The sequence below is a fragment of the Ammodytes marinus genome, assembly GCF_949987685.1.
Source record: "Ammodytes marinus genome assembly, chromosome: 14".
In the NCBI taxonomy this organism is placed as follows: Eukaryota; Metazoa; Chordata; class Actinopteri; order Uranoscopiformes; family Ammodytidae; genus Ammodytes; species Ammodytes marinus.
Genome location: NC_137218.1, coordinates 4,546,271 through 4,561,270, shown reverse-complemented (window position 1 = coordinate 4,561,270; position 15,000 = coordinate 4,546,271). Strand labels below are relative to the sequence as shown.

At 41.1% G+C, this 15,000-nt stretch overlaps 1 protein-coding gene across 1 annotated transcript in view; it reads left to right on the top strand.

Moving 5' to 3' along the window:
• The first annotated feature begins 5,659 nt into the window (after positions 1 to 5,659).
• Positions 5,660 to 15,000, top strand: part of cadm1a (cell adhesion molecule 1a) — a 456,939-nt gene continuing 447,598 nt past the window's right edge. Inside the window, exon 1 of the mRNA XM_080041078.1 lies at positions 5,660 to 5,787. Coding sequence (XP_079897204.1) covers positions 5,715 to 5,787 — 73 coding nt within the window. The 5' untranslated portion in view covers positions 5,660 to 5,714. The remainder of the gene's footprint in view (positions 5,788 to 15,000) is intronic.

Here is a 15,000-nt window from a genome sequence, read left to right as displayed (position 1 = left end):
AATCCAAAATGTCTTCCTCACTGAAAAACTTCCTCAAACAGACCATCTCTTATCTGCGCCTCACAGTAGTTGTGCTGCTGCTGTTATAACAGAAATTCAGTACACAGGTGTTCGGCTGAGCTGACTACAGAGTTTCCTTTTAGAGAAACTGCTTATTGAGAACACACTTTAGCATTTTCCATGAATATCCTGGTGGTGTATTGATCACCGAGGCTGAATCACATTACTATTAGTTCCTGTCCTTTATTCTGGACTAATTTGTTATGCTTGTGAATCAGTAGGTCATATGGGGTATATGATTTCTGATTGGTCAAAGTTAACATGAGCTGTACACTTTGACCAATCAGAGGGAGGCTTTGATTATCTGTTCTTATTGGCTGTTGGGACTGTCCATTCACTATGGCACAACGTTGTTGGTGTAGAGCGTGTCAGGGAGGGACCATAGGGGAGGGATCAAAGAGAACAAGTGGAGCGGTTGAGGTATTTGGATTCCAATCTCTCTATCCCAACTGGCATTTTCTCCCCAAATCCTCCACCCCAGCTTTAAGTCCAAGTGTTAGAAAAATTAAACTTAGTCCTAATGATTGTTTGTCACAGTATGAAAATTGAGCGGAAGTAGGTAGGCGGGCGGTGCCAGGCTGCACAGTTGCCACACAAGCTTCAAACTTTTCCTCACCCTTACCCCAAAATCTGCTCCATTACCTGGATATGAACCTGTCCGCCTGCCTCTATCTGAACTGAGTCAAAGCCTTTTTACATCTCACCATCTGTTGCCTTCATTTGCATTTGGGCCCCATCCCTGTACCATTCACCACATGTTGACAATGTTGGCCTTTTAGTCATCAATGATGTTTTGAAATCTTTTTGGAATCAATCATTCGAGGCTTAGTATGAAATGTGGCATGCAGCAATTAAAGGCCTACTTCACCGGTTGGAATATGAAGGTGTATTGAATTCTGAGATCCTATGTAAACTGTCTAACCCTACATTTCTCTTACTGTGATGTCACAGTAAGAGAAATGTAGGGTTAGACAGTGAGACCATAAAACACTCTATCTGCCTTTTCTCAGGCTAGGATGAACCAATTTCATTTTTTTTTTGCACATTTATACTACATAAGATCTCAGAATTCAATACACCTTCATATTCCCACTGGTGAAGTAGGCCTTTAACTGAATCATATACAGCTCTGGAAAAAAATGAAGAGACCACTCCAAATGTTCAGTGTCTCTCGTTTTACTATTTATAGGCACATGTTTGAGCAAACATTTTGGTTTTATTCAAATTCCTACCGACAACATTTTTTATGAACGATGAGCACATTGACGTGATAGTTTTTAACACAGCAGCGTTGTAACAGTTTTTTTTGACATACTAAGATGATTTGAAATTGATTTAAACTTAATACAAATGTAATTAAATAAAATGTTCTAACTCCCTTCTGAAGGAATTGCAACGAAACCATTAAAATGTAACAAAACCGTATTAAGTTTCTGATCTGTTTTTATTTTTGTATTGGTGGTAAATTGCTGAACTCAGACTCATTGTATGTACATTACATTAAGCAGATGTTGTTAATGTAAGATTTAAACCTGCAGTGTGTAGAATTTTGGGTTTTATTTCCTAGCAGATTTTGCAGAAAGTAATTATAATATCCATAAGTACATTACATTTAGTGCATAATAGCTGAAAAAAAAATTTTGAATTATTTTTTTTCCCTTAGAAAGGGTCTCGTATATGTCCATATTTCTGCATATTTTGGACCAAGGCCTAGTGCCGCCATCTTGAAAGTGTCATAGTTGGAATGTCATCAGGTGCATTGTTTAAAATGTTGAATTGTTCTTGTCCTTGAAGGCCACTGCAGCTTCTGTTATTATTCAAAAGGGTTGGGGTTACCCAGGGAGCGTTGCATTCTAGAACTTTCTAGAACTTTCTTGATGATGTCATATTACACACTGCACCTTTAAGCAGATGTTGTTAATGTAAGATTTAAGATGTTAATTTATGCATTAAATTCACCCTCACTCTCATAACTCATAAAGGACGGTGATCATTCAATAATAAACCAACCAGTGAGGTCTGATTATTATAATACTCAATGTGGGTCTGTGTGTGTGTGTGTGTGTGTGTGCGTGCGTGCGTGTGTGTGTGTGTTTGGTTGAGTGGGGAGGGGGCAATGGTTGAAAATAACCAGACATATGCAGGTTGGCTATCTGTCCAGGATTTACAACCTTAATGTGGTGGAGTTGTCTCTTAACCCCCGTAACCCTTTGGAGCTGAATTATTAGTGGCTATAAATCCTGGTGGGGTCACTCTAGGCAACCCCCTCCCCCCCAAGACAAGGGGTCAAGCCAGCCCTGCGTTCCAATACCCATACTATCTACTATTTAGTATGGTAGAAAAAAGATTTAGGATGCCCCGATTCTTGTGGCCAGATTAAATAAGGTTAGAAATACCCGGATGTCTAAAACATCCGTCCAAGATTTTTAGTGTTGAAAACAGCATCCTATTTGGGGCGATTCTGACCCACAATCCAGTGCGCACCTGAAGTGACGTCACATCGACAGAGCCTCTATATGAAAACAAACAGGGATGCAACGGATATAAAAGCAAGAGGCAAGATCAAGGCGCAATGTTATGATGAAATAAGAGAGTAAAGTATGTCCCAATAGTACGCCTACTGCATCCTAACTAGTTTATTGTTATCGTCAGGTGTAGAATACAAAAAAGAAAGAGTATGCGATTCGGACCGCAGGGCAAAAGTGTTTACAAAAACCTGATTGGACAATAACCCATGATTCCACACCAGTTGGGAGCAGGGGATTGTGGGTATTATTTGCCCAACTAGTCAGGTTGTGTTTCTGATGCTAGTAGTTGATGTCATTAGCGTCATCAGACCATGACCTCTGTTGTGCATTGGGAAAGTTTGCAGCTGAGTGAGAGATAAGATAGATAGATAGATAGATAGACAGACAGACAGACAGACAGACAGACAGACAGACAGACAGACAGACAGACAGACAGACAGACAGACAGACAGACAGACAGACAGACAGATAGATAGATAGATAGATAGATAGATAGATAGATCTGAAGCCATGGTACTTTCTGTACAATGATTTATTTCCAGCCTGGCGTTGGGAGGGAGTCACCGTCACAAGTTAGTTCAAGTATGTATGTGTGCATCCAGTATTTTTGGTATTGCCTTTTGAATGTCTTATAGATTATTTTGTGTCTGTATTTTTTCATCTAACTTTTAGAGCTTTGCATGATCAGGCTCCATCCTATCTCAGTGATCTGATTCAGCCTTACACCCCTGCTCGGGCTCTGAGGTCTGTGGAGCAGAGACTGCTGATGGTTCCACGCACTCGTTTGCGGACCAGAGGTGACCGATCCTTCCAGGCTGTTGCTCCCAAGCTCTGGAACGATCTTCCCATCTCTCTGCGTTCAATAGAGTCTGTTGACGCTTTCAAACGTCATCTAAAAACCTATTTATTTGTACAGGCCATTGCCTAATTTGTTCTTGGGGCTGCTATGTTTATCACTGTATTGTCTTGGCCTTTTGAATGTATGTACATTTTTAATCTGTTGTTGCTTCCCATTGTGAAGCGCTTTGTGACCCTGGTCTGCGAAGGACGCTCTATAAATAAAGTTTACTTACTTACTTACTTCTTATTTGTGTGTTGCATTCTCGACTGGAGATGTTTGGACTTCTTTGCCAACGACTGCGGCTGTATTTGTTGTGCATATGATATATTCATAAAGAAACTTGAAACTTGTATACATCTTTTTTTTTTCTAAAGAACCAATGCAAGGGGCGCTCCGGTGGCGTAGTGGATAGAGCGCGTACCATATTGGCTCCGGCCTTCGTTGCAGTGGTCGCGGGTTCAAATCCGACGCGTGGACCTTTACTGCAGGTCATCCCCCCCCCCTCTCTCTCTCTCTCTGTCTCCCCATTTCAACTCTGTACTGTCTAATAAAGCTTGAAAATACCCCCAAAAATAAATAAATAAAAAGAAGCAATGCAGATATACGTTGTCCCGTGTAATGCACTGCCTGCTAGGTGAGCTCAGCTGTGCTACAGACAACAAAAGCAGTGACACTCACATTGATTTTCCTTCAGTGAGTGTACTTGTGCTGCAGCAGACTCCCGCCCTGCTGACCGGCTCTCCAGGTCAGCTGCCCTAAAGGAGGCACTGTGTGTGTGTGTGTGTGTGTTGAGTGTTTGCGTGTGTGTGTGTGTTTGTTATATGTGTGTGTGTGTGTGTGTGTGAGAGAGAGAGTGTGTGTTTGTGTGTGTGTTTGTGTGTTCGTATGTGTGTGTGTGTGTGTGTGTGTGTGTGTGTGTGTGTGTGCGTGTGTGTGTGTGTGTGTGTATGTGTGTGTGTGTGTGCGTGCGTGCGTCTGTGTGTGTGTGTGTGTGTGTGTGTGTGTGTGTGTGTGTGTGTGTGTGTGAGTAAGATTGGAGTGTCCTCCTGCCCTGTCAAACAAGTTCAATGCACGATTCTCTCTTAAATGTGGACAATAGAGTTGTTATTTGAGTCACCAATGAACTGTTCATACTACATTTAAATGTTATAATAATCTGTGATGTGTTTTTGAATCTGCACAGTTTGAAATCTCACCACATTTTAACCACATCTTAGCTGAGACCGTTCTTAAACTGTGTGGGTTGTGCTCCACTTTCTTTCTTTTGAAATGAATGAGTCAGCAATTGTTTTACTTCAGTTTCCTTCTTTTCACACACACACACACACACACACAGATACAGACACACACATACACACACACACACACACACACACACAGATACAGACACACACACACACACACACACAGATACAGACACAGACACACACAGATACAGACACACACACACACACACACACACACACACACACACACACCTCCAGCATCAAACCATTGGAAACCCCCCCCCGGATTTGCTCCGAAATTAGTCAGTTTACTTCAGTTTCTTTCGCTCTCTCTTCCCTTTCTATATTTTCATTTTTTGGTTCCCTGATTTCACTTTCTGAGTTACATGAATATCACAAAGCACGTTAGCGAGTTCATTGCTCTTCAGAGAGCCTCCACTTGATTCTGGGATACAACCAACCTTCAGCCACTTAACAGATTTATTCAACCAATACTAATGCGTTTATGATGCCAATTGCTTATAAATAAAACGCTGTATTCCAGTTGTTTAATAAACATTTGTATAGGCTATTTTTTATTAGGCTATTTGTTTTCTTATGTTATTTTTGGAACAACCTGGCAAAATACTGTCCTATTATTACATAATAAAGTCGTATCTTGCGCACACACAAACACAAACGCACACACACACACACACAAACGCACACACACACACACACGCACACACACACACACACACACCCAGCATCAAACCATTTGAAAACCCCTCCAAATTGCTCCCCCCCTCTCCCCCCATTCAATCTAATAACATTGAAAGAGTTATGGATAATGTTAGACACTGATTTCAAATAACACGATTTATCAAAACCCGGCTCATTGAATGAATATGGTAAACAGAAGAACAGTGCCCTCCCCTCTCTCTCTCTCTCTCTCTCTCTATCTCTATCTCTCCCTCGCTCTCTCTCGCATCTCATTAAGTCAGTCAGTCCCGTTCGTTGTGGTCTATAGGTGAAGCTGCCTCTCGCGCGCGCTACCATACTGAAAGCAGGTGTCCAAACATGGCGAACACACGCAACGGATCTCTGGCGACTATTCTCTTTTTATTCATGTTTCAAGCGGCTCTTCATAAAGGTAGGACTATTTTTTGTATGCCTTTTCTGCCTTTTCTGGAGTACCCTGCTTTCATTTCGGATGTCCGCGGATGTAGTAGCCTCTATACATGGGAGTGAATTGAAGGCTGGCTGTGATTTTTTTTATTTTTTTTTATCAACGGGGCAAATTGTATCTGATTGAACGTGCGCGGAGGGAGACGATTTGGATGTAGCATATGATGCTGTTGATATAGTCCTACAAGTGAGAACAGTAAAAGGAACTGTGCCTAAAGTTGAAATACACATAGAAATAGAAAGAGCGGATTTGTGTTTGGTCTTGCTTGTCTGTTGCCCACTAAAAAGGCGCTTATAGATGCACTGCCCAGGAATACATCACTTTGGGCAGCTGAGCTCACCATGATATATCGCTGTTTGCCTTTGCCGCTATAGGATACTACAACTCCTCGATGTAAACCAATTCTGTGGCGACAAAAAGCTGTTTTTTTTGTTGTCGCTAAGGAGACACAGAGAGATACATTTGAGCTTCTTTTAGATCGCTGTTTGTTTGCTCTGTCCGCTGGCGTGGTTACTTTTGTGGCATGTTTGTTTCAGAGCGGAGCCTTGACTGCTGTAAATCACCACACACAAAAAAAAAAAACACCACCACAGCGGTGCGTTCAAGTAGTAGTAGGTCTGTATGCAGCAGCCCTGGCAACGTGCGGTTTTTCCAAGGAAGCGCCATAGCGAACTCCATTCAAAATTCTGCCAATTTATAAGGGGGCTTAACTGTGTCAAAGAGTCGCTCACATAAGCACACAGTTCAAGAGATACGAGTAAAAGTGTACATTCTGATGAATTCGGTTTACAGATAGCTCATGAACTAGCATTTTTTGTCTGGAAAAAAAAAATCGTTCCCTATCGCCTCCCCATCCCGCTGGTTTTTCGCTGGGGGACACCAGGCTTATGCGAACGAGGGAGAAAGCCCGTTTTAAAAAAGTTAATTTTCTAATGAAACAAACGCTCGTGTGGGTTTTGAATGAATGCCGAATTGGAAAGCATGTTACACTGATCAACATTGTGTCTTATATCATCTCAATAAAATGTAATGTTGCTGGCAAACGAGTGAAAATGAATTCGCCTGATATTCTAACAGCGTTGTGGGCTGTGTTCTTTCTTCCCCATATCGGGGACTGGATTTGCAGTACGCATCATTGCGCGGAAAACATCAGAGACTCGACACACACACACACACACACACACACACACACACACACACACACACACACACACACACACACACACACACACACACACACACACACACACACACACACACACACACACACACACACACACACACACACACACACACACACACACAGGTCACATATAAAGCTTCTTATGGTGAAAAATGCGTCATGAATTTGTTGGTCGGTTGGCTAGTGATGCTGTGAGTGAGTGGTGTATTTTGAGTTGGCGGGATGCGGACCAGCCACACACACACACACACGTTGTATTTACGAGATGGGATAAAGTGTTATGTCAATATGAAGTCAATGTTTCCTAAGCTTTGTGTGTGTGTGTGTGTGTGTGTGTGTGCGTGTGTGTGTGTGTGTGTGTGTGTGTGCAGAACTAGCCTACCGAGGGATGCACGTGCGCTTTTCGTTTGGCTTATTTATCTTTGCGCATTGACACGATGAAGATGTAGCGAAATAATATCACTGCACACACACACACACACACACACACACACACACACACACACACACACACGCGCTGCTTTAACTACGGCTTTGTAGTTGCTTTTTCAACGTCCATGCGTCAAGTCAATTTTGACATAAGTGATTTCAAACATATGGCTATACAGTAAAGTGTAATTGAGCGCCATTCGGTTCGTTCTTAAGAATATAAACCCTTTCTTCACGCTTCTATCGGAGCCTATAATGTTGAGAATGACATGGTGACAGATGCCGACGGTTTGTCACATTGTGGATTATCCACCAGCCAGAGCTTAATCCAATACAACGGGTTTTGTTCATGCATTAAAGCGTACGCAGACTGATCACGTTGTTTGTAAAGCCCCAGCAAACTGCAACTAAAACAATGCTGCGTGCGTGTGTGTGTGTGTGTGTGTGTGTGTGTGTGTGTGTGTGTGTGTGTGTTGTTCTTCTGTGGACAGTGAAAGAGGGGAGTAGGGACATTGCTTATGCTCTTCTTCCATGGAAATGGCTGTACTGATTTCAAACAGAGCTTGGGGGGCACGCTTGCACACAAAGCATATCAATTATTTACCTCCAGCGCATACTGTACAGCTCCCATCCTGGTAAGCATTGCTCTCCCTCTGTGTGTGTGTGTGTGTGTGTGTGTGTGTGTGTGTGTGTGTGTGTGTGTGTGTGTGTGTCTCTCTCTCGCTCTCTCTCTCTCTCTTTGTGTGTGTGTGTCTCTGTTAGTGTGTGTCCCTCTCCGTTAATGTGTATGTTTGTGTGTCTCTCTCTTTGTGTGTGTGTGTGTCCCTTCTCAATACAAATGCATGGAAGTTGGTTGCTGCAGTCAAGCTAAAAAAGAGAGAGAGAGAGATGGTCTGCATTAATTAATTTCACTCCCAACTATAAGTTCCATTTTGGCACGCGGCGGGGCTAAACCTCGTGCGGCCGTCAAATCACACGAGTGCTCCAGATGAAATGGATTGATGAGAAGGCATTCACAGTTCACTGCCTCCCAGTGCCATTGCTCCTGTTTCAGAAGACTATGGGAGGGGAAACAGTAGCAATACAGTCCTACTGCCACACACTTTGGCACACAATTCAAGGAATATAGGAGTAAAACTGGACCTTCTTTGATGAATTCGGCAAAACGATAGCTCATGAATTAGCATTTTTTGTATGTGTTGGATAAGATTTTACATTAAAAAATTGTTCAACTATCAGCCATCCCATTGAATTTTGATGGGGGGACTATGCGAGCAGCGCACAAAGCCGTTTTAAAAGTTGCTTTTTTTAACGTAACAAGTGCTCCTCTGGCTTTTGAATGTATGCCACAATTGGAAGCATATCGCACTGTATCCTTAGCCTGATCTACCAGACCATCGTACTTAATTTCATTTGTACAGAAGGTCTGGAATCGCTCAATTGACAGACGTTACCTCACTTGAAGGCGGGTGGGTGTCTGTTGAAGTTTAAAACTATTGGATCTGCCCAGTGCCACTCTGGATCTGCCAACCAATCGCATAACGTTTGGTCGTGATGTATATGTCATGCGCTGGCTTCTGACTACAACTGAAACTGGCACGCGACCACAAAATCATTGTTCTCAGCCACTCCCTCTGTTCGCTGATTGGTCATGCAAAAATCTATCCTGAGAAAACCCGTGAATATACCGCGGACCGAGACTGACTACTGAAGGGAAATGAAAATTGAGCGGAAGTATGTAGGCGGGCGGAGCCAGGCTAACTGTATTCTTGAGTACATACTGAGTTTCACTAGAGGTAGCCTACTGCTCATCCTTTGAAAATAAGTTAATAAGTAATTGGTGGTGTATACAGGAGTACATCCATGCACAAGATAAAGGTCAATTCTACTGCCTTTTAAACAGAAAGTAGGAGTTTACTGGTGCTTATGAGACTGAAATTGTGCTCATAATATTTCAAGCAAACCTTGTATATTCAGATAATTAGCTATTGACTTTGCGGATGGTAGTTATTCCTTTGGATATAATTGGTTATGGGTGACCGCCTCTATATTTTAAGTTATTTTATTGTGGTAATTGGAGAGAACAAACACTGTTAAACACATTATGATCAATATAAGCACACAGAGATATGTATTTTTGTTACCTAATTAAGTATATACTCACAACCATGCAACAGTATAATAATTGCAGTCATGGGGTTGGCACTTACAAATAATTAGACTTTGAATCGGTTGTGGCGCACTGACATTTTACTTTTAGATATCTTTACTCAATTTCATTGTCTTTTTAATTAATATGCGATGTAAAGATGCTCTCATTTTAATCAAGTTAAAGCTGGGGTGGAGGATTTGGGCAGAAAATGGCAGTTGGGATAGAAATTCGAATCCAAATACCTCAACCGCTCCACTTGTTCTCTTTGGTCCCTCCCCTACAAAACAACAAAGTCGTGCCAAAGTGAATGGACAGTCCCAACAGCCAATAAGAACAGAGAATCGGAGCCTCGCTTTGATTGGTCAACGTGTACAGCTCATGTTAACTTTGACCAATCAGAAATCATATACCCCAGCTTTAAGTTTTACATTCAAAAAAGCATTGAGAATACTCCAATAGCATTCAATACAGACCGAAATAACAGTGACAAATCATGCAGCCCCATGCATTGTAATTACAGATAGGTTGTGTAAAAATGCATGTAATTTAGTCAGCTTAATGTAAGTCCTATGGTTTTTTTGTGCATATATATTTAGTAAGTTAAATTGCAGTGCAGCAGAATACGATATACTTTAGAAAACAGCATGGGGGCATAGCTAGCACTGCACAGGTGTTTATTAAAAGAGTGCTTACGTAGCATGCTATTACCCACAAGCTTGCTGAGACTTGAAAAGCTTTGGTTAGGCAATCATTCAGTCGCGGTAGTTTAGAGACAGAGGCATTTTTTTGCTTTCATTTTTTTAAAGTTACGTAACGGTTTGGATAGTGCAGCAAGGAGCGACTGTTATGCTTGAATGCAGAAGAAAAATATATGTTGTTCACTGGATGACCTTTATTTCAACTTTGAGAGAGAGAGAGACACTTAAAAGTTTGACCTCGTTTTTAAGGTGACAACAAGCGAGGACATGTCTTTGTGACACATTGATGAATGTGTGTGGAGATGAGTTACACACAAGCTTAGGATTCTTTTACACAGTTAACATGCCTGTGTGTGTCTGATCTTTGATACTGATAAAATGTCTCATCTTTAGTCTGTTCAAGAGGGAGTAAATGGTAAATGGACTTGACTTATATAGCGCTTTTTAGCCGATTTTCTCAGCCCCAAAGCGCTTTACATTTCTTACCACATTCACCCATTCATATACACACTCATACACCAGGGAGTGGATAAGAGTGTAGTTTATGTCTGTCTGTGGTGTAGGTTTGAACTTTGCTTTTAACTTGGCCTTTTTTGGTGTGTGTTAACACAGTGCAAATAATCGATACACCTTTGAAACTTGACTTTGTAGTGGTAGAACATGTGTTGAGTTAAAGGTGCAGTCTGCAATTCTGGATAATGCTTGTTGTCAATTTATTTTGTTGTCAAAATCAGTGAATATCTCTGTACCAGTTTACAGAGCCTAGGGCTATGTATTAACACACCCTTTTTTTTCAGCATACACACAGTACGGACAGGTAGCCGATCGTGAGGACATATTCACTGATTTTGAACAAAAAAGTGACTTTGTGGACAAGTGTTCTCCAGAATCACTGACTCCACCTTTAATCTACCTATCTCCTTCTAGCTTGCTCTCGCTGACTGAGATACTGTTCGTCTTAGCAAAATGATTATTCCTTTTAAAGCTGGGGTATATGACTTCTGATTGGTCAAAGTTAACATGAGCTGTACACCTTGACCAATCAGAGCGAGGCTCCGATTCTCTGTTCTTATTGGCTGTTGGGACTGTCCATTCACTTTGGCACGACGTTGTTGGTGTAGAGCGTGTCAGGGAGGGACCATAGGGGAGGGACCAAAGAGAACAAGTGGAGCGGTTGAGGTATTTGATTTCGAATCTCTATCCCAACTGCTATTTTCTCCCCAAATCCTCCACCCCAGCTTTAATGTGGAACGCGACACCTAAATGAATGCATAACTGAAAGCAATGGTTTATTTTCTGTATGTTTTAGTGTTTAATAGCTTGAATGGGCTTTTTTGTTAAACAGCTTTATTTTCCATACCGCAAGATGATGCTGCAGTTTTGCATTTATTGGCCTTTAAAGGGACACTGTGTAACATTTTAAGTAATTTATTTGCTAAAATCAATATCCTCATTCATAAATATGTCCTCATTGGTGTAAAATCACCTCTGCCAATAATCTGAATTATCCTCCTGAGCGGAGAATTACAAATATTAATATTACATTTTTACATTGAGAGGGTAAGTCTTATGGAGGAATCCATGTTTTTGGAATGTCATCAGGTGCATTGTTTAAAATTTAGAATTGTTCTTGTCCTTGAAGGCCACTGTAGCTTCTGTTATTATTCTAAAGGGTTGGGGTTACCCAGGGAGCGTTGCATTCTAGAACTTTGTAGAACTTTCTTGATGATGTCATATTACACACTGCACCTTTAAGGTGCAGTGTGAAAGTTCTACAAAGTTCTAGAATGCAACGCTCCCTGGGTAACCCCAACCCTTTCGAATAATAACAGAAGCTACAGTGGCCTTCAAGGACAAGAACAATTCTACATTTTAAACAATGCACCTGATGACATTCCAACTATGACACTTTCAAGATGTCCAAAATATGCAGAAATATGGACATCTATAAGACCCTTTCTTAGGGGGAAAAAAATAATTAAACATTTTTTTTCAGCTATTATGCACTAAATTAAATGTACTTATCATTATCATTACTTTCTACAAAATCTGCTAGTAAATAAAACCCAAAATTCTACACACTGCAGGTTTAAGACATACACGATGGTATTCAGATGTGGTTGTTTGGGCTACACCCTCCCTCTCTTATGCGACAGCTATTTTAAGCTTGATCTCTCCACTCTGCCTTCCACCTTTGAGGCTGCTCTGCTCCTCACAAGAAATGCATCGCTTCTCTTGGAAAATAGATAGTAGAAAACTGTCCCTGCGTTCCAGTCCCCATACTTCCATACCATCTAGTATGCCAGAAAAAGATGTAGGATGTCCCAATGCATGCAAGTAAATTGTTGTATGCTGAAAATACATGAATGTCCCACTAACTCCAATGGCATTTTGGAGTATTCGTCTTTATTCTTGACATTTCTCGACAGAATGAAAACAAAATGTTCCTTATCTGTTTTTTTTTCTCTCTCCTGTGGCCCTAAAACTCTTCTGTACTTTAGGATATGGTGTTGTGAAAAAAAAAGTAAGTGATTTGGAACGCAAGGTGTGTTCAGTGTCTTCAGTATAGTTGCACTGGTGTTGTTGGTTTCATTGAGATGTCTTATTGAGGTCTTGAATGCAAATAACAAGTATATTAAGCCAATAATTAACAGTAAATGTTAATTTTATTTACCTGTTAGTTATTGAGTAAGTTTTTCTCATATGTTGGTTGTGGCAGCCACTGAGAAGCAGAAGCGGAGATAATATATGAAATTAAACAATAACTAATCACTCGAAATGTATTCATTGTATATAGGACGCAATGCATTGTAGGGCGGTTGAGTAGGAAAAGTATCCTATCGATCCATACACAAAATCTTCCCAGAAGTTAGTACTCATCCGGGCATTTCTCGCCTACACAAACTCGCATACACAGCCGTCACATACTCAAATTGACGTCAAAATGAGTATGAGTAGGTCGTTAGTAGGGCTTTTAGTATGAGTAGGACGTTAGGGCTTTTAATATGAGTAGGACGTTAGTAGGGCTTTTAGTATGAGTAGGTCGTTAGTATGGCTTTTAGTATGAGTAGGTCGTTAGTAGGGCTTTTAGTATGAGTAGGACGTTAGTAGGCCATTTCGAACACAGCCCATGTCACAGTCAGTTGAGTATTGAGGGGGTTTTGGTAGTAACCCATGGTGATGGAAACAGGTGCGTAGATGGACCAGTCTTCCTCCAGCAGCCTCTCAAGCTGAAGGGAGGAACAATGGCTTTATCCCCATGAGGGAGGGGACCCCAAGTGCCCCCTCTCACACACACACACACACACACACACACACACACACACACACACACACACACACACACCCTGCTGGCAAGGCAACAGATGACTGGGCTGGGTCGCATCTGGCCTCTGTGCACTTAGTGTAATCAAAGAGGGAGAAAAGGTTTATGGGCTACTTGTTAGTGCGCCGTCAACTGATGGGATGTCAAGTAAGCAAGCCTCCCATTTCCAAATCTGTAGGGGGGTAGAGGGTGGGGGGGGGGGGGGGGGGTTTGAGGGGGTGGGCGGGGGATGCAATCTGCTGTCCCGAAAAAGCAGTCATTTTTCTATTTGTTTCATGTCTATGATTTTAATTAGTGCATTATTGATTTCTAGTTTAAATTATTATTTTTTATTTATTTTTTGTTAAACATCCGTATTGTTAAGTTTGCTATGTATTTGTTTGTGTAAAAAAGCTAAAAATAAAAGCTCTACTGGCCTTGGTATATAATCATACTGTGCTATACAATTTGGCAATCGGGCTTTTTAACAAGTGCAATGAGTCAAAATTAAGTGATGGTTGTATATTTATGACTTTATTTGCATATTTTTTTTATGCACAAAAGGCTAGTGAGGTCTATTGAAATGTTGCCAAACGTCACTTGTAGGTGGCTAACGCGTATGCAAACAAAGGGGGCCCACTGCTAGAAGGCAACATACCCGTTTACAGAGTCTAGGCTGTGTATTAACCCCTGTTTGTGTATTTTCAGTGTTATTTTTAACCTGATTTTCTTCACAAATTAAGTAAGTTGTCAGAAAAATAGCTGTCACAGTCGTAGAGTGATCAGCATGATAGACAGTCCAGTAAATCACTATAGATCCGACATTGCTGTGTTGTGGACTGTTATGTCTGTATACGCTCTCATCTCAAGGGACTCGTGGTTTCAACTACTGACACACATGAAGTGTAGGATTGAGGTCGGGTCAATAGGCCACAGAAGTGACATTCCACTGTTTGGTTATGTTTATTTAGCTTCACATACTGTATTTGTTGAGCATACACCATTTGTGGGACAACAATCATACACAGAGTTATTCTAACAGGGATTTAGCACCTTAAACCTGCAGTGTGTAGAATTTTGGGTTTTATTTCCTGGCAGATTTTGTAGAAAGTAATTATAATATCCATAAGTACATTTAATTTAGTGCATAATAGCTGAAAAAAATGTTTTGAATTATTATTTTTTCCCTTAGAAAGGGTCTCATATATGTCCATATTTCTGCAAATCTTGGACCAAAGCCTAGTGCCGCCATCTTGAAAGTGTCATAGTTGGAATGTCATCAGGTGCATTGTTTAAAATTTTGAATTGTTCTTGTCCTTGAAGGCCACTGTAGCTTCTGTTATTATTCGAAAGGGTTGGGGTTACCCAGGGAGCGTTGCATTCTAGAACTTTGTAGAACTTACTTGATGAT